The 22,687-nt window shown below is 37.4% G+C and overlaps 1 protein-coding gene across 1 annotated transcript in view; it reads right to left on the bottom strand.

Annotated features, from left to right (window-relative positions):
• MICU1 (mitochondrial calcium uptake 1) overlaps positions 1–22,687 on the bottom strand; it is a 230,077-nt gene that overhangs the window by 96,228 nt on the left and 111,162 nt on the right. Inside the window, 1 exon segment of the mRNA XM_078150834.1 lies at positions 55–137. Coding sequence (XP_078006960.1) covers positions 55–137 — 83 coding nt within the window.

The raw sequence follows: 22,687 nt of genomic DNA on the forward strand, positions 1-22,687 counted from the left end.
GGTGCTTGGTAACTGATAACCACTTAAGTAATGAGGTTCTTCAGAAAGACTTGCCTGTTCAAACTCCTCCATGTCTACTTCTCCATCTCCATTTAAATCAAACATCTTGAAGGCAATTTCAAAATTTCTTTGAGGAGCTGTAGGCAAAGAAATACAATTAGAAGGCACTGACCAATGAATCTATTGACTTACTTCAAAAAATTAAGTTAACAGGAACAAACTTAAGAAACTGAATGCATATTTATCAAGGTTCCAAAGCAGTACTATTATCTTATATCAACAGAGCTGCCTTTAAGTAATAGTTCATTTAACAGCCTGAAATGAATTTTTACTTTGGCTAAGCAAAGATGTCACTTGGAAAGCCTGGTCTCTTATTATTTTCTTTCCTAATACCTTCAGCCACCAATACAATTTTAGGCAATGTGGTAGTACAGTAGAAAAAGTAATGAACTTGATGTCGGGAGACCTGGGAGCTCAAATCCAGGCCTGGACTATGGGCAAATCACTCTGCTTCTCTGCGCCTTGGTTTTCTCATCCATAAAATGAGGATGGTTATGATGATTCTTGTGCTACATGACAAGGTTGTTTGGAGGAACCCTTTGTAAATTATAAATCACACAGGTAAGTATGAATTATTATTCATTAAGATCCTTTTGGTTTCATGATACTTATATTATTTCTTGATTTCCTGAAGACTGTATTGAGCTGGACAAGAGATTCTGTAATAGCTGGGGCATATCATCAGAAAGAAAAATGCTGAAAATCCAAGTCTCAGTTTTATACAAGAACAGAGAACACAGTCATGTTTGTACTTTGTTCACCTAAGGTTTATTCCATACAATCTGAGGTCTTATTTGGCATGCTGCTAAGTTATCACCTTAGACTAACTTAACTAATATTAACATGACTGCATGAATAAATCTCTGTCTGAAGGATCTCGATCTTTACTATGCTGGCTAAGGAAGTTTCAGAGTAAAAATTAAGCTAAAGTTTATAAACTAAAATGAAACATGTAATAGCTGACAACCTAACGCATTTTATCTCTACTTAGAGAACACTTAAATCTTGCAGAGTTTCCCTAATGCTCCCCCTTTTAGTACTTGCCCTCATCATACTGAACTCCCAAAGACAACAAAAGACAGTCAGTTTTCTTATGCCTGGTCCCTTCTACATGACCAAAATGAGAATCTGTTCTATTTTTCACGTGAGAGATTTCCTGAATACTAGACTTGCTGCCTGATGTTTCTAATAGTCATCATTTCCTTCATTCTTTTGACACTTTTCTGATGTCTTTTGAATTAAACTACAAGACTCTTAGAGAAATACTACTCTAGTTAAAATTTCATTTTTCTGACAATTTTTAAAGAATTCTACAGATTTTATTTGTAAACAAAGTAGTCAAACATATGACCTGTAATGCAGGGATGTGTGTGTGTGTGTGTGTGTGTGTGTGTGTGTGTGTGTGTGTGTGTGCGTGTGTGTGCGTGTGTGTGCGTGTGTATGTCGTGTTGGGGGGCACAGGAGGTCCTGCCACTATTGAACATACACAAACTCTCCGCTTCTGCTTATCTTGTACATCTTCAAGAGTCCACCAGGACAGTACTTCCTTGGCTCAGATTCCGTTTCCAGGCAGCTTGCTAGCTGGTGGTTTGCCCTACCTCTCTTCTTCCCTTCCCCTGGATCATTAGACACCAACTCCTCAACCAACAAGTCTATTATTTGCTTACTGTATTCTAGGCCCTGGTGACACAAAGATAAAAAGGAGCCAGTCCTTCCTGCTAAGGCGTGTAAAGCTCTATACATTCTATCATGGGAGACAATGTGTACCTATAGTTTATACAAAATAAATAAGAGGCAGTTAAATGGAAGATAACTAAAGAGGAAGGACACAAGCACTTTGGAAAATCAGGAAAGAGTTTGTACAGATGGTGGTATTTGAATTACATCTTGAAAGAAATAAGATTCATAGGTGTTTTTTGATCTATCAAACATTTAAAATGGTCAGTAATGTAAATGAGTTCCCCGTTTGTATATGAGATGATTTACCATAATGGACGCACATTTTTGTTAGAATATCCTGCCATCTGAAAACAGCAGGTGGATCAAATCAACAAATATTTACAGAACATATTTGCTGATGTGCAAGAGTCTACAGGCTACATGGAGGGATCACAACCTCCTGCATTTTGTGCACAGTAACCTGTGAACTTCTTAAAGATAAGGACCATGTTGCTTTTCATCTTTTTATCTCTAAGGGCTAGACCAGGGTCTTATGCATGGTGGGTACTTAATAAAAGTGGAACTGAATTGCAAAACAAACTGTGTCTGCCACAGCAATTTAGAAAAGAGAAATTATTTTGTGTTGGGGTGGTCTAGGAAGGAAGGATTTAAGGAAAAAGTGAAATTTGGCCTAGGTTTTAAAAGACAGAGAGAACATTAAAAATAACAACAACAAACTAACATTGTTAAGATCCTATGATTTGTGGAGCAGCTAGGTGACAGTGGATAGACCACTGGACCTAGAATCAGGAGAACCTGAATTCAAATCCAGCCTCAGACACTTACTAGCTATATGACCCTGGGCAACTCACTTAACCCCACTGCCTTGCCTCCCCACTATGATTTATAAGGCTAATTAAACTGTTCTCCCCTCAGTCCTGTCTAGCCCTCTCCTACAAAGTAGATCAATAAAAAAACATTTATTAAGCACCTACTATGTATCAGGCACTAGGGACACAAAGACAAAAGTAAAATAGTCCCTCCCTCAAGAACCTTATATTCTACTGAAGGGGAAACATACACACACACACAAGAAGACATAAAGAAAATACAAAGTAATTTTGTGAGGAGATGAAGCCCTATGAGTGGGAGGATCAGAAAAGCTCTTATTTAAGGCATGCCCTTTGAGTTGAGCATTCAAGGAAGTTTGTGATTCTAAGTGGTGGAGGTGAGCTCTTACGGCATTGCAAGAGAAGTGTGGTAGTGGAAGATGATATGTTGTGAGTAAGGAAAAGCAGGAAGACCAGTCAAGCTGAAAGGAAGAATGCATGACGGGGAGTGATATGTGATAAAGCCAGAAAGGGGTGCTGGGTTCAGGTTGTAAAAGGCTTTAAATGCCAGAGGAGGCTGTATGGTCTTGAGGTAACAGGTTCTATTTGAGTGTCTTGAGCAATGCAGTGACAAGGTCAGCCCTGTGTTTCAGGGATATCATTTATGCGATTGTGTGGAGGATGTACTGGAGAGCAGAGAGGTATGGGGTAGGAAGACCAACTAAAAGGCTATTACAATAGTTCAGGAGCCTGAACTAAATCCATAGCTTTACAAACACCATTCTCAATATCCAGAATAGACATGGGATCCTCCTTTACCCCTTCTCTAAGCCCTGCAAAATTTCCTCTGCTGCCCCCACCCCCAACTACTCTCTTCCTCCTCAAACCCCTTTACCATTTTGCTTGGCCCTCTTCTTCTATTCAGTTATTAAATTTTAAGTTGTATTACAATGTTACATATCATGGAAGCTGAAGGAACACAGAGTCTCAAGAAGGGTGAAGCTGCCAAAGACAAAAGCTGCCTAGAACAATGGTGGTAGAGAAAAGGCAATGTGACTTGGCAAATAAGAACGGATGGGATGAACCACAGATTACAGGAGTTTAGGAGGGTAGGTGAGAAAATGGCAATGGTTGCAGATAACCTATTTCATAAGTCTGGAACTAAAAGGAAGGAAGGTAACATGGTTCAGTGAAAATACTACTTCACTGGGAATCAAGAGACCTGGGCTCTGGTCCTGATCCCATCATTAACTGTGTTAGCTTGGGCAAGTCACAACATCTCTTTGGGCCTTCCAATCTAAGATTCTTTTTATTTTTTAAATTAATTAATTAATTAATTAATTAATTTTTAGTTTTCAACATTCACTTCTATAAGCTTTTGAGTTTTAAATTTTCTCCCCCTCCACCTTCTGCCCCCTCCCCAAGATGGCATGTAATACGATATAGACTCTATATTCCTATTAAACATATTTTCACATTAGCCATGTTGTAAAGAAGAATTAGAAACAATAGGAAGAAGCACAAGAAAGAAGAAACAAAACAAAACATAAGGGGGAAAAAAGCAAATAGTATGCTTCAATTTGCATTCAGACTCCATAGTTCTTTCTCTGGATGTGGATAGCATTTTCCATCACGAGTGTTTTGGAGATGTTTAGATTCTCGCATCGCTGAGAAGAGCTAAGTCTATCAGAGTCAGTCATCACCGAATGTGGCTGTTGCTGTGTACAATGTTCTCCTGGTTCTGCTCACTTCACTCAGTATCAGTTCCTGTAAGTCTTTCCAGGTTTTTCTGAAATCTACCTGCTCATCATTTCTTATGGAACAATAGTATTTCATTACCTTCATATACTACAACTTAACTCAGCCATTACCCAATCGATAGGCATCCCCCCAATTTCCAATTCTTTGCCACCACAGAAAGAGCTGCTATAAATATTTTTGTACATGTGGGTCCTTTTCCCATTTGTATGATCTCTCTGGGATATAGCCCTAGCAGTGGTATTGCTGGGTCAAAGGGTATGCACATTTTTATAGCCCTCTAGGCATAGTTCCAAATTACTCTCCAGAATGGTTGGATCATTTCACAACTCCACCAACAATGCATTAGTGTTTCAGTTTTCCCACATCTTCTCCAACATTTATCATTTTCCTGTTTTGTCATGTTAGCTAGTCTGATAGGTGTGATGTGGTACCTCAAAGTTGTTTTGATTTGCATTTCTCTAATCAATAGTGATTTACAGCATTTTTTTCATATGACTATAAATGGCTTTAATTTCTTCATCTGAAAACTGCCTGTTCATATCCTTTTACTATTTATCAACTGGGGAATGATTTGTATTCTTACATTGACTTAGTTCTCTAATTTTAGATTATTTAGATATTTTAGAAATGAGGCCTTTTTCAGAGACACTGGCTGTAAAAATTCTTACCCAGTTTTCTGCTTCCCTCCTGATCTTGGTTGCATTGGCTTTGTTTGTGCAAAAAATTTTCAATTTAATATAATTAAAGTTATCCATTTTGCATTTCATAATGATCTCTATCTCTTGTTTGGTCATAAATTCTCCCATTCACCATAAATCTGATGGGTAAACTATTCCTTGCTCTCCCAGTTTGCTTATAGTACCAGACTTTGTATCTAAATCATGTACCCATTTTGACTTTATTTTGGTATAGGGTGTAAGATGTTGGTCTATGCCTAGTTTCTGCCATACTCTTTTCTAGTTCTCCCAGTAGTTTTTGTCAAATAATGAGTTCTTATCCCAGAAGCTGGGGTCTTTGGGTTTATCAAGCAGTAGATTACTATAGTCATTGACTACTGTGTCTTGTGTACCTAACCTATTCCACTAATCCACCATCGTATTTCTTAGTCAGTTTTGATGACTGCTGCTTTATAATACAATTTAAGATCTGGAACAGCTAGGCCACCTTTCCCTGCATTTCTTTTCATTAGTTCCCTTGATATTCTGGACCTTTTGTTCTTCCAGATGAATTTTGTTACTATTTTTTTCTAGCTCCTAAAGTTTTTGGTAGTTTGATTGGTATGGCACTGAATAAGTAAATTAGCTTAGGTAGAATTGTCATTTTTATTATATTAGCTTGGCTTACTTATGAGCAAGTGATGTTTTTCCAATTATTTACAGATCTAAAATTCTTTTAAAAAATCAATCAAATTAGCAAGGGCCTATGATGTGTTAGGCACTCTGCAAGGTTCTGGTCATATAAAATCGAAAGCAAGACAGGTCCTGCCCTCAAGGGGTTTATATTCTACTGGGGGAATATGTGATCATGGAGAAGTAAATAAAACATACATACAAAATACATAGTAAGTTTGTTGTGTGTATGAAGGGAAGGAACAAGCAGGTCCAAAGGATGGAGGCAGGGAAGAAGAGCATTTCAGGCATGAGAAGCAGCCTGTACAAAGGAGGGAGAAGACGAGAAGAAATAGGTTCATGCCTGGAGCTCAAAAAATGGGAGAGCTGTGCCTGATGGTTATTTTGTCAGTAAAATAGGAAATGAGATAATTTGCTGAGATGAAAAGGGCAAGAGAACTAAGAACAAGAAGAAGAGGAGAGTTGAATAATAGAAATTGTAGGGAATAGGCAAGGAAATCGATGAGAGATGAAGAAAAGCAGGGCCAAACAGCATGGAGGGAGGGCCAGACCAAAATCAGGATGCAAACATTTCTGAAATGTCAGTGTGGTTTCACAAGTGAATAAAAATTCCCTTCTCTTCCCTAGGAAAAAATCTCCAGGGCCGGATAGATTTACAAGCAAATTCTATCAAACATTTAAAGAACAATTAATTAATTATTTGGGAAAACAGGTGAAGAAGGAGTCTTCCCAGATTCTTTTTATGATACAAATATGGTGCTGATACCTAAACCAGGAAGAGTTAAAACAGAGAAAGAAAATTATAGACCAATTTCCCTAATGAATATAGGCTCAAAAATTTTAAATAAAATATTAGCAAAAAGATTACTGCAATTTATCATGAGAATAATATACTATGACCAGGTCAGATTTATCAGGAATGCAGGGCTGGTTCAATATTAGGAAAACTATCAGCATAATTGATCATATCAACAACAAAACTAACAGAAACCACATGATTATCTCAATAGATACAGAAAAATACTTTTGACAAAACACAACAACCATTCCTATTGAAAACCCTAGACAGCACAGGAATAAATGGAGTCTTCCTTAAAATGGTAAGTGGCACCTACCTAAAACCTTCAGCAAGCATTATATGTAATGGGGACAGGCTAGAAGCATTTCCAATAAGATCAGGGGTGAAACAAGGATGTCCACTATCACCACTGTTGTTCAATATGGTACTAGAAGTTAGCTTTAGTAATAAGAGAAGAAAAAGAAATCAAAAGTATTAGAATAGGCAAAGAAGAAATAAAGCTATCACTCTTTGCAGATAATATGATGATATACTTAGAGAATCCTAGAGAATCAAGTAAAAAACCACTTGAAAAAATAAACAACTTTAGCAAAGTGGCAGGATATAAAGTAACCCTACATAAGTCATTGACATTTCTGTATAATACCAACAAAGCCCAACACCGAGAGATAGAAAGAGAAATTCCATTTAAAGTTACTGTAGACATCATAAAATATTTAGGAGTCTACCTGCCAAAACAAATCCAGGAACTATACGAACACAATCATAAAACATTTTCCAGACAAATAAAGTCAGATCTAAATAACTGGAAAAACATCAGTTGCTCATGGGTAGGCCAAGCTAACAATGTGGCAACAGCCACATTGTGTGATGAATAACTTTGATAGACTTAGCTCTTCTCAACAATGCAAGGATCTAAGACATCCCCAAAAGTCTCATGATGGAAAATGCTATCCACATCCAGAGAAAGAACTATGGAGTTTGAATGCAGACTGAAGCATACTATTTGCTCTTTTTTTTCTTCTGTTTTGTTTTGTTTCTTCTTTCTTGTGGTTCCTCCTATTGTTTCTAATTTTTCTTTACAACATGAATAATGTGAAAATGAGTTTAATAAGAATGTATACGTAGAGCCTATATCATATTACACGCCATCTTGGGGAGGAAAGGGGAGAAAATTTAAAACTCAAAAGCTTATGGAAGTGAATGGTGAAAACTAAAAATAAATTCATAAAATAATTATTTAAAAAATTCCCTTCTCATCAGCAACAGAGAAAGACTACCATATAATCTCTGCTTAAAATTTCAGCCCCACCAAACTTTTTATTATTCATTGAGCAACTCAACTAAAACTTCCCCTTCTATAGGCAGTGCCAGATTTATTTCACCAACAAGAGTAGCCCCTATACTGTCTGATGAGATTTACCAGTCTGATTCTTTGATAATACCCTTGCTCATATTATCAGATGGTATTTTCTTCTGAGGGGCTGGCCAGCACCTTTCATTCAACCATCATGTGCTGATGGCTCTAGAGGCTGAATTCTCAAACTCTGGTCTCACATGTCCATAAAAAAAAGCCATGGCAGTCATGTTACAAACTCTCACAAAAGCCCTGCTAGCCTGAACTGCAAAAGCTTCCCTGGGGAATAAATAGCCAGTTCTCCCTACCTATTCAATCTTCATCTGCTAAGCCTGTCAGCAAAGCATTCTTAAAAGTGTAATGACATGCTGTCTGGGAATACAGTGACAAGCAATACTCCTGGAATTTTCCTCTCCCTCCTTAAATGAATGCTTAAAAATAATTTGCCAGATACAGTTCTCAAAAGCTCAAGGTGTACCTGGAGACTGATAAACCTACTTGTATGGGTATTCACACACAACCTACTTTCAAGGGAAGAAAAATCTATTACTAGAGGACAGAGGGAGCATTCCTGTGATGGAGCTCCCTTTCCTTCATTCACCAGCAGCTCTCCACTGACGATTACAAAAACACCACCACATAATGGCAACCCAGACTACACTGGGGCTGGTTACTAGGGACTACAACTGTAAATGGGACAGCAGTGGACACTTGCTAACTAGAATATATCATTCTTTCTAATTACAAAATGGTTTTGTAATGTTTTGGTTTTACTCTTAGCAAATTACACTAGCAAATCAAGGAGGTCACTGACATCAATAACTAATAGAGACATTCCTTTTAAAAGCTTGTAGAACACAAAGTAAAAATTAACATACTACATAAGAAGAAAACTTTTAGACAGTTTCTGTTGAATCAGGGCATATGTTCAGATATACCATTTCACAATTACTGGGGGGCTCAGCTTCATGTCTCTTATGTGACCCCTAAAATGTTCCTGTAAGCCAGTCAGGGAAGTTCTGGCCTAACTTTCTTTAAAGGGTGTGTGTGTGTGTGTGTGTGTGTGTGTGTGTGTGTGTGTGTGTAACATCCTTACAAAAACTGGGCTGTAGTAAAATCTAGTCATAAGTTTGAATCTTGGCTGTGTTACTTCTACTATCTATGGTGCCTTGGGCAAGTCACTTTACTTCTCCGGACCTCACTTTCCTAATCTGTCAAATTAGGAGGTTGTCTGAGGCCTTTCTGGCTCTAAATTCTGTAATTCCATAATGTTGTAATTTCCACACTCACAATGCCAGAACTCTAGGTATCTTAGAACTTGATAGCTGTTTTATGAATTATTTTTTAATGGAAAATAATTAAACCAAGGGGCACTAGTTCAGACTCTACTGCCGACTGATCTTTGGCAGCAACACATAGAACACAACTTTCCTTCATCCTAAGCCTTTTCCTCTCCCATTCCTTCCATCTAACCAGCTCTTACTGAAATCTGGCACCCTCTTCATGACATAGTCTCTCTACCTGCCCTTTCCAGTACTGGCTGCACTTCCATTTATTCTCCTCAGCTCACTGGTTGAAACAGAGAAGGTGGGATACTCCCAACTCCCTGGTTCTCCCCCTCCTTCCATCACTCAGTAACCTCTCTTCCTTTGAGGTTCATGATATTCAAATCTACCACCCAATCAAAACTCTGGTAGCTGTTGTCTACAGATGCCCAGGTCACTCCCTTTCCTTTTTCCCTGAGGTTGGTATATGGCTCACAATTTTTCTATCTTTCATACTCCTGCCTTCATACTAGGTAAGGCATTTCAACATACATATTAACTATCCCTCAAACATCCTAACCACTCAGTTCCTCAACCTCCTCACTTTCCATGAACTTCTACTCCAACCCATTTCAGCTATACACAAAGATGGTCACATTTTCTATCATGCCATGATCCACAAATGTACCACTGGCATGTTCAAGCATTCCAAAATCCCCGTATTCAACCATAATTTATTGATATTTCACCTATTCCTCTGCCTTTCCTTCATTTTTGTCAACACCATGACCTATAATCCTTAACCACTCTCTCATCGTCTCCCTGGCCATCTTCCCCTGCACTAGCTACTCTCTCCTCTTTTCCCCCTCTTGAGCCCTTGTTGAACCAATTCAACTCTATACTGTCCTCTCTTGACTCCTTGCCCCCCTTATCATTTTGTTATTATGCCCAGCCAAGCCTTAGCCCTGGATCATTACCACCATTTGTTACCTCAATCCTATACATGTGCTGTTGAATGAAGGTGAAGAAAATTATGCAATCATTCTGACTGCATCCACTACAAATTTATGTTACACAACCTCAACGGGGCCATCACTGCTGCTAGGCAATCTGACTATACCTCCCTTATCAACTTACAATCCCATTCACCACAGTGGCTCTTCTAAATCTTTTCTTTTTTGGTCTAGGCAACAGGGTTAAGTGACTTGCCAGGGTCACACAGCTAGTAAGTGTTATGTGTCTGAGGCTGGATTTGAACTCAGGTCCTCCTGAATCCAGGGCCACTTATCTATTCACTGCGCCACCTAGCTGCCCCTCTTCTAAATCTTTTCATCCTTCCTCAAATCTGTCATGGCTGCCTTTCCTCCCATCCTTTCAGTTGAGAATTTTGCCTTATATTTTAAGGAAAGAATTGAAGTAATTTGCCTTGAGCTCCCTCTTTTCCTTTCCTCCACATCTCAAAGTACTCATATGCCTTTTGCCACTATCTCTTCCTTTATCTATTTCACATGCATGAGGCTTTAACCTCATGCAATCCATCTTCTGACCTCATCATTACACTGAAACTGTTCTCCAGTGATCTCTCAGCTGCCAAATCCAATGGCTGGTTCTCAATCCTCACTCTCCTTGATCTCTCTGCAGCAGTTTACACTTCTGACCACTCTCTCCTCTTTGATACTCTCTCTAGGCTTTCATGACACCCCTCTCTCCTGCTCCTCCTTCTAGCTATCTGACCACTTTTTGGTCTCCTTTGCTGGATCCTCATCTGTATCACATCCTCTAATCATAGGTGTCCTTCAGGGTTCTTTCCTAGGTCCTCTGCTCTTCTCCTTCTACACTACTTCACTTTCGGATCTCATCAGCTCCCATGGATATAGTTACTATCTCTATGCTGATGCCCCTAAACATAATGCCTGTAAACTGAGTGATGATTCTATCTTGAAACAATGGTGCTATACAAATGAAATATTTCCTATGCCTTATTTATAATGGACACATAAAACATCTGAATATCACTAGGCAGGTTTCCTTTCTATTCAACACTGGCTATGTTCAAGAAACTGTGCTAGGAATTGGAAATAGAAAGAACCCAAAAGACCCTGCTCTCAAGAAGCTTGCCTTCTATTGTTCAATGTTTGTTCAATGACTAAGTGATATCCTTAAAGTCAGATTTCATCTTAATAACCACTTGTCCAGGTGTTACATGCTAATCTATCCATTTCAGTTGCTAAAGTCATATTAGACTCCAGAATTTTCCAACATCAACACAATAGGTAAAATTCATCTCTACTTCTAATAAAAATAGTGCAAAATGTGGGAAAACTATGAAGTGCTACATAAATGCTAGTCAGCAGGGATTGATGTGCCTTTTAATAGAGCTACGTGACATTCTATTTCAACATTTGTATCCTTATGAGCTGTGTGACACTGAGCAAGTTACTTAACCCTGAGTGCCTTGCCCTCCTTGCCAAAAAAGTGGGGTAGCTAGGTGGTGTAGAGGATAGACTACGGGCCCCAGAGTCAGGTGGACCTGAGTTCAAATTTGGCCTCAGACACTTGACACTTATTGGGTATGTGATTCTGGGCAAGTCACTTAACCCTGATTGCCTTGCCAAACACACACACACACACACACACACACACACACACACACACAACACACATACACACACACACCCCAATCATGAATGGCTCATCTGTAAGATAAATGCACAACTAAGTATATGCAATGATTTAGATATTGCAGTTTCCCCCCACAACACAGGAACCCAAGTCAAGATCTGCTCTGGGCTTTCACTTTTTTGGCCTGAAGTGTCTGAGTTGGCAATAATATCTACTATTAATTCCAGCCCATGTAATGCCACTGAGTATGAGGAAGCTTGAGGCACTCTATTTTTGTCTCTGGCAAAAGTTTATACTTGAAACCCAAGACTCAGAGTGACAAGTGGGAAAATCATAAAGATTGTTAAGGGGGTTGGAAGGCCCCTCTGACAGTAAATAAAGTAAAAATCAAGATAGTCTTTTTTATAGCTTGTTCCACACACCAAATGCATACATTGTAATGTAAAAAAAAATGTGAGTGCATATTTCAGTGTCTATATATGTTATGTATATAGAAATAAAATAAACAGGAGAGTATTCTTTTTTTTACCACTAGGCAATTCAATATGCTCTAAACAGTTAATGCACCACTTTTTGTGGTAGCAAAGAAATGGAAACAAAGTAGATACTCACTAATTAGTGAAATGGCTTAAAAATGGAGTACATAAATATAATTGTGCTGCAAGAAATGATGAATATGAATACAGAGAAGCAGAGGAAGATCTATATGAACTAATAAAAAGCAAAGTAAGTAGAACCATGAAATAATATATGAGACTTTGATAGTATAAAATGAAAAGAACAATAGTAAAACCAGAGAAATTAGATACTGTGGAATTATAACAACTAAGTTTGGCCCTAAAGAAGATATTTGAGAAGATATCTCTCTCCTCTATCCACTCACTTCTTTGTAGAGGTGGGGGATGATGGGTATAGAATACTGTATAGAACAGGGGTTGGCAAACTATAGTCCATAAACCAAAGCCGGCCTTCTGCCTGTTTTTGTATGGTCCATGAGCTAAGAATTTTAAAATACATTTCAAAGTACATTTTGATTGATATTTTATAATTATCTTCATTATGTCTCTCCCTACTCCTCCCCCAAGATATCCCATATGACAAATGGTATTTTTTAGAGAGATAAAAATTAGCACAACTGATCAATACATTGAAAAAGTCCCAAAACAGGTGCAATGTGTAACACTTTGTATATCTTCTCATATGTCTGAGTCCCACTTGTTTGTTATAATTTTGTTACGTTTACTTGTGATTTTTTTTGGTGTGTTGTTCTTTTCATCTACCATTGTTGTTGTTGTGTATATTGTTTTCTTGGCTCTACTCACTTCACTCTACATCAGTTCACAGAGATCTTTCTAGGCTTCTCTGTATTCATCACTCAACATTTCTTACAACATCGTAATATTCTTTTACATTCATGTATTACAATTTGTTAGCCATTACCCAATTGATGAGTATTTAATTTGTTCCCAATTCTTAGCTATTACAAAAAGTGCTTCTATAAACATTCTGGAGTATTTGGGGACTTTCTTCTAATCGAAGGCTTCCTTAGGGTAAGCCTAGAAATGGAGCCTCTCATTCAAAGGGCATGGACTTCTTAGTCACTTTACTTGCATAATTCCAAATTGCTTTCCAAAATGGTTGTACCATTTTACAACTCCACCAACAATGTTATGTATACTTGTCATTCCACAATTTCTCCAACATTGAATGTTGTAGTTTTTTTTTTTTTCAAATGGTCATCTTTGCCAGTTTGCAGGGTGTGAGGTGAAGCCTCAGGGCTGCTTTGATTTGCATTTCTTTTATTATTAGTGATTTGAAACATTCTTTCATAAGGTTGTGAATACTTTGCAGTTCTTCTTTTGCGAACTGTTTGTTCATGTTCTTTGACCATTTATCTACTGGGGAATGGCCAAAGTTTTATATATATTTATTAATCATTTATATATCTTGGATACTAAACTCTTATCAGAGAAATGTGATATAAATTTTTCCCCATTCAACCATTTCCCTTCTAATCCTAGACGCACTAAATTTTTCTGTGTCTGTAAGTGCATTTTTGGGCAAAATGTATTTTAAAATGTAAAAACCATTCTTAGGTTTATAGACTATACAAAAACACGTGGTGAGCTGGATTTAAAAAAAGAACTTAACAAACACTAAATGAAATGGGCATTTCCATATATATAATGGAAAAAGGTTTGTCCATGAAACCACAGATCTCTATTATGTATGGTTTGCTTTTATTTTTAAACATATCAAAGCCCTCAACCTGTAGCCTTCAAAGCTGTCTTGCCTATAATTTAGTTCCAAATTTTTACTTTCTTTCTAAGACCCAAAAAACCAGAACTACTGAATTAAGAGTGATGGAAGGTATATATCCAAGCATATCACTTAAGAAACAACCACTACAACAACAGGAAGATGACACTCTCTCCTCAAAATAAAAAGTTTTATAATATTGATTAAAATTAAAATTTTGGGGGGGCATTCTTTCTCTCCGAAACATTATCTTTCTCAACTGTGTGTAGTTTTCTTGCTTTTAAAAATCAAAAAGATCTGGTAAAACTCAACAATTTTTCTTACTAACTTTTGGTCTAAGCTATTTAGTATTATATTGAACAAAACAATTTCCCTTGTGGGAAAACAAAGTAATGGGGAAATCTAAAATAGTTAAAGGTGATAAAAGAAAGGATTACATTGACTGCTTTTCTCCTTAGCTTCCTTTTTTCACCAGAAGAGGTTTGATTTTTTTTCCAATTTAGTAATCTAGACAAATAGTTCCCTTCTCCCTCTTGTTACAATTCTAGGTTGTTCTGTTTTTTTTTTAAAAAGAAAATGCACAGTGCCACATTCATCTTTCAATGTTCACACTATATGGAAAGAACCTAAACTTTATAATGAAGTCAAATGTTCATTTATGTAATTTATATACTTCAAGGCAATTTAGGAGGCTAAGTCCATAATGTATTTTGATTACTGCATTGTAAATTCAGGCAGCAGGGAAATAACGAAAAAGAGAAGAGCAATGTTTTTAGATTAATCTAATATTACTATAAAAGTTAGAGAAAAATTAACTGAAAATTTAAACTTTGGGTATTAAATGGAAATTTTAAAATTATATATATTTTTTAAAAACTGAGCTATTAAAAATCTTCCAAATTAATTTCACTTTAAGAGTTGAAACTTTCTAAGTATTCACAAGGCTAAATTACACATGGAATAGAAATTGGACCTAGGGTTTCAGTAGTACAGACAACTCCTGAATAACAAAATACTCTTTCAAGGTCAGACTCTTCTCCAGAATCTGTAGTCTTAGAGATTTGCTAAGAATGCTAAGAACTTAAAGTGACTTCTCCAAGGTCACACACAGTGTTGAGGCTGGACTTCAACTGAGATCTTCCTGGCTTTCATCCAGCTATCTATCCACTATGCCATGATGCCTCTTATCAATCACATAAATTTTTGGGAAATATCTACTTTCTCCTGTTTTTCTTATTTTTCTGCAACTGAATGGAAGTGGCCATTATTGTTTTCAAGTTCTACTTTTTACTAAATCACTCACTTGAGTACAAGTTGCTTACTATGCATTAAATTAGGCACTTTCAGAAGCTTTATTAAACTGAAATAGTAATCTATTCTATGGTATTCTAGGAGGCCAAAAGAATTAATGCAATTGTTTTTTGGGAGTGCCTAACATAGCTCCAAATAGTAGGTTAGAAACAGAATAATCTCATTCATAGACATGAGGATGAGGGGTGAGCAGTTAACTGAAATAATAAATACATCGTTTCACTGCTGGAATTTCAGTCATCTTTTCTTTTTAAAAATTAAACTATAGGTGTCAGTAGATCAGATCTGTGGACTCCTATGCTGTCAATAGAACATCTATAACTAAAAGCTTGATCTTGCAATTCTAAAAAAATGAAGTTTTAAAAAAGATTTTATTTTTAGTTTTCAACATTCACTTCCATAAGCTTTTGAGTTTGAAATTTTCTCCCTCTCCCTGCCCACCTCCTTCCCCAAAGATGGCATGCAACCTGATATATACATTCCTATTAAACATATTTTCACATTAGTCATGTTGTAAAGAAGAACTAGAACTAATAAGAGGAATCACAAGAAATGAAAAAGGAAGTATTAATTTTATAAAGGCACACAAAGAAAGAAGAATAAACCTTACACCACAGATTGTGCCCATGTAGGAGAGTAAAGTATATTTAGGTTGGAATGTTTGGTTGGAACCAGGTTATGAATCATTTCAAATGCTAAAGAAAGGAATTTGTATTTGATCCTAGAGATAATAGGAAGCTCCAAGAGCTTATTGATCAGTGTCTGACTTTTGTTTCAGGAAAATGTTTTGGAAGCTACGCAGAAAATGGATTAAAATGGGAAGAGACTTAAGCCAACGAATTACAAAATTACTGCAATAATCTAGGTGAGAGGCAATAAGAGTCTGAACAAGGGTGTAGCCATGTGAATGGAGAGAAGGGGGTGCCTCCAAGTGACATTTAGGAGGCAGAATTGACTATGTATGGGCAGGTAGGTTGCAGTGGGTAGAGCTCTGGGCCTAGAGTCTGGAAGACTCATCTTCCAGAGTTCCAATTGGCCTCAGACACTTACCAGCTGTGTGACCCTAAGCATGTCATTTAACCCTGTCTCAGTTTCCTCATCTATAAAAAGAGCTGGAGAAAGGAATGGCAAACCACTCCAAAACTCTGCCAAGAAAACCCCAAATGGGGTCACGAAGAGTCAGACATAACTGAAAAGATTTGACAACTGATTAGATATTGTTGTTAGGGAAAATGAAGAATCAAAGATAACTCTTAAGATTATAAATCTGAGTGAACAGAAAGATAGTGGTGACCTTGAGACAAACAGAAAAGTTTGGTAGAGGAGTGGGTCTGCGGAAAAGGCAATGGATTAACCAACTACCCTTTGGTGGTTCTCTGACCCTTTGGTATGGGGCCAGGGTCTAAAAAAGCATCCATCGCAGGTGGTGCTAGGTTCTTTGGGGTCAAATCCAATTCAGATGAATCTTGACTGTGCTCCATTAGCCTATAAAGCTGTCCAAGGTTCAAGGCAAAGTCCAAGCACAATCACTGGACCCTTGGTGTCTTGCTGGTTCACTGATAGACATATAGTAGTCCTGATGATCCCAAATTCCCTAAAAGGAATAATCTTTTAAGATTCTATTTAGCTACCCAAACTGGGAATGCTTATTAGAAGAACAAGGCTGAACTATTTCTCCCCAAAATGTCAGTTTTAAGGTTCCTGAAGATGAAGAAAACAAATGTAACAAAATAAATCGAACAATACAACAGAAATATGGAAACAATGGAAATGCAACATTGGAAATTTTACATTAGTGCACTCTAGATTTTGGTTGGCTACTCTAAAGGCTGTGAAAACTAGCAACAGGCTGGATATACTATAGAAAATTTCTTTCATCTTTAAACTCAGAGTATGGAACAACTAAAACATAAAGAGCTCTCTTCCTTGTCCTTTTCTTGTCCTAGTACTAATTATTCATGCATTGTGGTATAGCAAGATGTTCTAAATACATTAGTTGTTTAAAACAATTAATTTTGTTTTGAATAAAAGATTATGCTATGCCTCTAAATCTATCCAATAAGACCAGTTCAAAAGTGGGATTTTTCTTTTTAAACACCTCCTTTCTTCTACTTGCAACACTAGGAACCACAAGATTTTATTGAAAATTCATTTTGGCTTTAGTTCTAAGATATATACCTAAGCATGAAAGACACTAATATTTCTAGATTACAGTGCATAATACTTATCTTTAAGCTTACTTCACGTAACTTAAAAAAGAAAATAACATAGAAATCCTCTGAGGCCAAGAGAGGCTAAATGACTTGCCTAAGGTCATGTAACTAGCGTTGGGGACAGAATCTAGGCATTCTGATTCCTACTCCAGAGCTGTTTTTACCTGTGCCTCTCAGGCACAGTCACTGCTTGACCTTCATACAGATGTCAGAAAAACAAAGTCTTCCATTTAAACTGCTCATTTTTATTTAACGAAAAGCCTTTATTAAATGCTTACTATGTACTAAGCATTGTACAAAGCTCTGGGGACACAATTACAAAAACATGACAGTCACTTCCTTCAAGAAGCTTACATTCTAACAGGGAAGAATAGTTTTCTTTAGGGCTGCTTCAAGTTTTTCACATTGCATATTAGACTATTATAAGGAGTCTAAATGTGGTAGCTCGCATCGCTGATGAAGAAAAGAGTTCCCATGCAAATGAGGACTGTCTTGCTTTTGTATTTGTACCTCCAGAATTTGTAAAATGCTTGGCATATATTAATTACTTAACAAATGTTTTTGTCCATCCATCCATCCATCCAGTCCACTTTTCATTTCTGTTGTCCTTCCAGTTTCATTCTTCAATATTCTCAAGATATATGGGTTGAGACTCTCATCAAGCTTTCTGTAAACCTATTTCTCTTTCTTCTACTTCTCACTGTTTTCTAAGGTACTACTACTGCTCATAATCTTTCACAATTCTCCTTAAAGGTTTTATTGATGTCATATTCTAAACCAGTGCTGCCTTTAGCTACCATGCTCGCCCACTTATTCAACATTTGGTGGCCTCAGTGCTTTGGAGAATCTTTTGGCCTCCCTGTTGTGTCAAATGATTTATACTGGTTAAACGTCTGTATGAAATTATAGTAATCTGTGCAAATATCTGTTTCTTTATTCCTTGTTTAATTTTATTTTTCGTGTCAATAGCTTGCTTTGATAGGCCATGGTAGAGATATTTTGACTGCATGCTATTTTACTTCTAGTTTTGGAGGAAGAAAATTATATGGCAGAAATCATTGAAGGTCTTGAGAAATACAAGGATGGTGAAGAGCATCTGAAGCATTTTGGAACTGTGAAAGGAACCTGAACTTGAAGTTGGGAAGGGGAAAATCTGTGAGGACTTGAAGAGAAACTGAATAAACAGAAGGACTTCCGAGCAAGAGAAGGATCTGAGAGGTAAGAGATAGACTCAAGCAGAACCTGAAGAGGAGGACAAAGAAGTTGGGAACAATTTCTTGTCTTGCTTTAAAGGCAATGTCATCTCTCAGATGGTGGAAGAACCAATGAAGGCAACCTCTATTCTGGATGTGATTCTCACCAAGCAAGGAATTGGTTGCTTGGGAGAAAATAAATGATGTAGAAAATATCCATTCCTTACAATGTGTGATAGAGAAAAGCTGGACACATTTGCCCCAGATATTAGGAGAGCAGACTTCAAAAGGCTTTCAGAAAGGACAGGGAGGATTCCTACCGAAAAGATTAAAATTCTTAAGAACAAGAAAAAATTGATGATAAGAAAAAAAAAGGAAAATTTTCTGAAAAGATCAATATGGATACACAGGAATGTTAAACAAATCGGCATTTTAAAAGATATACAGAAGGTAACAGGATAAATATCTATATGATAGTGTCAGGAGTGTGAAAGTTCAGAATGAGAGAAAAGGTAAAGACAACAAATAGTGGTGTTTTTTTTAAAGCTGTGTTGGGAAAAAAAATTAAGAGGCAAGGAAGAGACAGAAGTGCTGTGCAGTGATGGTGGTGGTGATAGTGGCAGAGGTGGGGAAAATAGACCAACAGTAATAGATGGCAGAGAGAGAACTGCTCAATCTTTATTTTGCTTCTGTTTTTTCTGCCAAGGACAATGACCTTTGGATCTGAAAGGACAGAACAAAAATGGCTAGTAGGGAATTGATACTCAATATAAGGAGGGAGACAGTGAGGGTACCTAGTTATCCTTAATTTAATCCAATTCAACAAGCATCTCTAAAGTGTCTACTATGTAACAGATAGTGCTAGGTGCTGAGGATACAAAGACAAAATATCAAGATAATCTCAGCTCTCCAGGATCTAACCTTATGGAGCAATATGCAGCCAGATAATACATATGAAATGCAGTACACAAGAAAAGAAATATGAAGTAATTCCATTGGGAGTTTAGGTGAAAGCTAATGATTGGTGGGATCAGGAAAGGCCAGGAAAGGAGGGGGCACCTGAACTGAGCCTTGGAGAGAGAAAGGGATTCTAAAGGGTAGAGGTGAGGAGGGAGTACATTTGAGACATGGAAGACGGCATGTACCTCCACGGAGGGAGATGGAATGGGGAGTGGTTCATAGGACAGTTCTGCCAAAATATAATATGTGCATGGACAGTGATGTGAAATCAGTTTAAATGACTGGTTCAAGTCAGATTACAAAGGGATTTCAAACAGAGGAGGTTTGTATTTTACTTCAATGGCAAAAGGGAACTACTGAATGAAGTAAGTAAACTGGCTAAGGTTAGAAATATCAATTTAGCAGCTTTGTGAAGCACGAACTGGAGAGGGGAGGAGCTGGAGGCAGACACCAGTCAGAGGCTACTCTACTTTCAGTGGTCCAGTTGGAAACAGTGAACTATGACCTTGATTACTAAAAGAACTGGCCAATGTGACTGAGGTAGTCAGTGATCTCTGAAAGATTATAGAGAATGAGATGGGTACCACAGGACAGGGGAAGGGCAAATGGCCCAATTTTGAACAAAGATAAAAGAATCAAGTATTTAAACTATAAGTCAGTGTGTTGGATTTTATATGCCTGGATCTAGAGTGCCATTAAAAGGATACTTAGTTAACATCAAGAAAAGGGTTGACTACAAGAAGTCAGCATGGCTTCATAAAGAACAGGTCATGCAAGACTAACCTTTGTTTTCTTTTTTTAAAAAATGGAAGTCCTATCCTGGTACATCAGGGGCATCCTACAGACACATCATTTACCTAGATTTTAGCAAAGTCTTTGACAAAGTCTTCATATTCTTCTTTTGAAAAAAGATGGAGTGTTATGGTCTAAACAACACAGCAGCTAACATGAATTAAGGACTCTGGGATAATCTTTGGGTCAGGACAGCCATTAATAGTTTAATTTCAGCTTGGAAGAAGGCTTTAGTGCAGTGCCCTGAGGACTGATGTTCAGCCTTGTGGTGCATCATGGTTTTATCTATGATTTGAATAAAGGCAAAGATGGCATGTTTATCCAATTTGTAGGTGATGCAAAAACAGCTAGAAGGGTCAACACAATGAATACCAAAGTGAGGACCCAAAGAAAATTTGGACAGGCCACAACTGGGCTAAAATGACTAAGACAAAATAAATGCAAAGTCTTAAATCTGAATTCAATACAAATCAACTTCCCAAGTACAGGCTCACAGAATCACACAACCTCAGAATTAAAAAAGATTCAGAGGTCATCAAGCCTAACCCATATCTACATAAGAATCCCCTCTACAACACAGCCAACAAATGACAGGCAGTGTTGTCCAGTGGAAAGGGACTCACAGGCAAAAGACCTGCTCCACTATCGAACACCTGTATGACTTTGGACAGGTTCTTAACCTGTCTTGGTCGTAGTTCTTCTAAGAAAACTGGATTAGATGGTCTTTAAGTTCCTTCCTTCTCCAAATGTATGACCCCACAGTTATGCAGTATTTGTTTGAAGGTAAGGCAAAGAAGAGTTCAAAATCTGTGGGGAAGAACACGTCACTTCTTGAGGTAACCCATTCCACTTGCACTTTCCATTCACTGCTCCTAGTTCTGTCCTCTAGGGCTAAATGGAACAACATTAATCCATCTTCTCTATGACATTTCTTCAAATACTCAAAGGCAGCTATCATGATCTTTTAAACACTTTTCTTCTCCAAACTAAACTCTATCCTCAGTTCCTTCAGCCAATCCTTATATGGCCCATCACCATTTTGGTCTAAGTCCTGTGGACATTAACTAGATTATCAATTTAATTCCTAAAATGGCAGCACTCAGAGATGAACACACTACTCCATATATTTGGACCAGAGGAGAAGAAAGCTTGACTATAACCTCCCTAAGGAAACTCTTTCCTTAAAGCCCCCTAAGACTGAATTGTTTTTTTCTTCTTTCAATTTCCTTTTTTATTCTGAATTTGATAACTATTACTAAACATGAACATTTTAATATACAAAGAAGAAAAGGAAAAATAGACTCATACATTAAACTGTGGACTTCTCTTATATACAGTTTTAAAAAATATATTAAATTTAACATGATTATAACAAACTTCCTATTTGTATTGCCTGCCAAACTTTTGTTTGCCTCCGTGTATTTTTTAATTTCACTGATGCGCTTTCTTTTATTTTTCATCACAATCACTATCTACTAACTTCCCCCTATGACTTCCTCTCCCTCAAAGAGAAGCCCCATTTTGTAATAAGTACAAGCAACCAAAACAAATTCACCCATTGGCTATGTCTGAAAATTCTACATCTCTAGTCTATCACCTCTTTTCCAAGAGGTAGAAAGCAATCACATTTTGCTTTCATGGCTTCATATTATACTGCGGTCTCAAATTAAGTTTGCAGCCCACTAAAACCCCCATATCTTTTTCAAATGAATGGCTGTCTAGCCATGCCTCTGCCATCTGTTACCTATGAAGCGGATTTTTTGAATCCAGGTATATGATTTTACATGCAGTCTTCTTAGATCCATTTCAAACTTTTTTAAGATCCTAATTCTAATCTATTGTGATAACTATGTCTTCTAGTTTTGTGTCACCTGTAAATTTGATAAGCATGGCTTCTGTCCCTTCATCCAAGTCATGGACAGAAATGTTAAGCAGCTTAGGACCAAGCACAGATACCCGAGGTATTCCACTGAAGACCTCCTTTCAAGGTGAACTATTAAATGACTAATCTTTGGGTCTGGCCATTCTACCCATTCTAAATCCACCTAACTGTACGACTCTCTAGCCCACATTACTCTGTCTTTTCCACAAAGTAGCCTAAGAAATTTTGCCCAGTGCTATGTAAATAATACTTATAACATTTCTCCAATCTACTTGCCTGAAGACACTATTGGACAAGAAGTGGGGTTTGCTTGGCATAGCCTGCTCTGTGATGCCATGGTAGCTTTCGGGGATCATGAGTGTTCTAGAGCAGAGG

This window comes from Phascolarctos cinereus, unplaced genomic scaffold (assembly GCF_003287225.1).
Source record: "Phascolarctos cinereus isolate Bilbo 61053 unplaced genomic scaffold, phaCin_HiC Scaffold_3;HRSCAF=262, whole genome shotgun sequence".
Lineage (NCBI taxonomy): Eukaryota > Metazoa > Chordata > Mammalia > Diprotodontia > Phascolarctidae > Phascolarctos > Phascolarctos cinereus.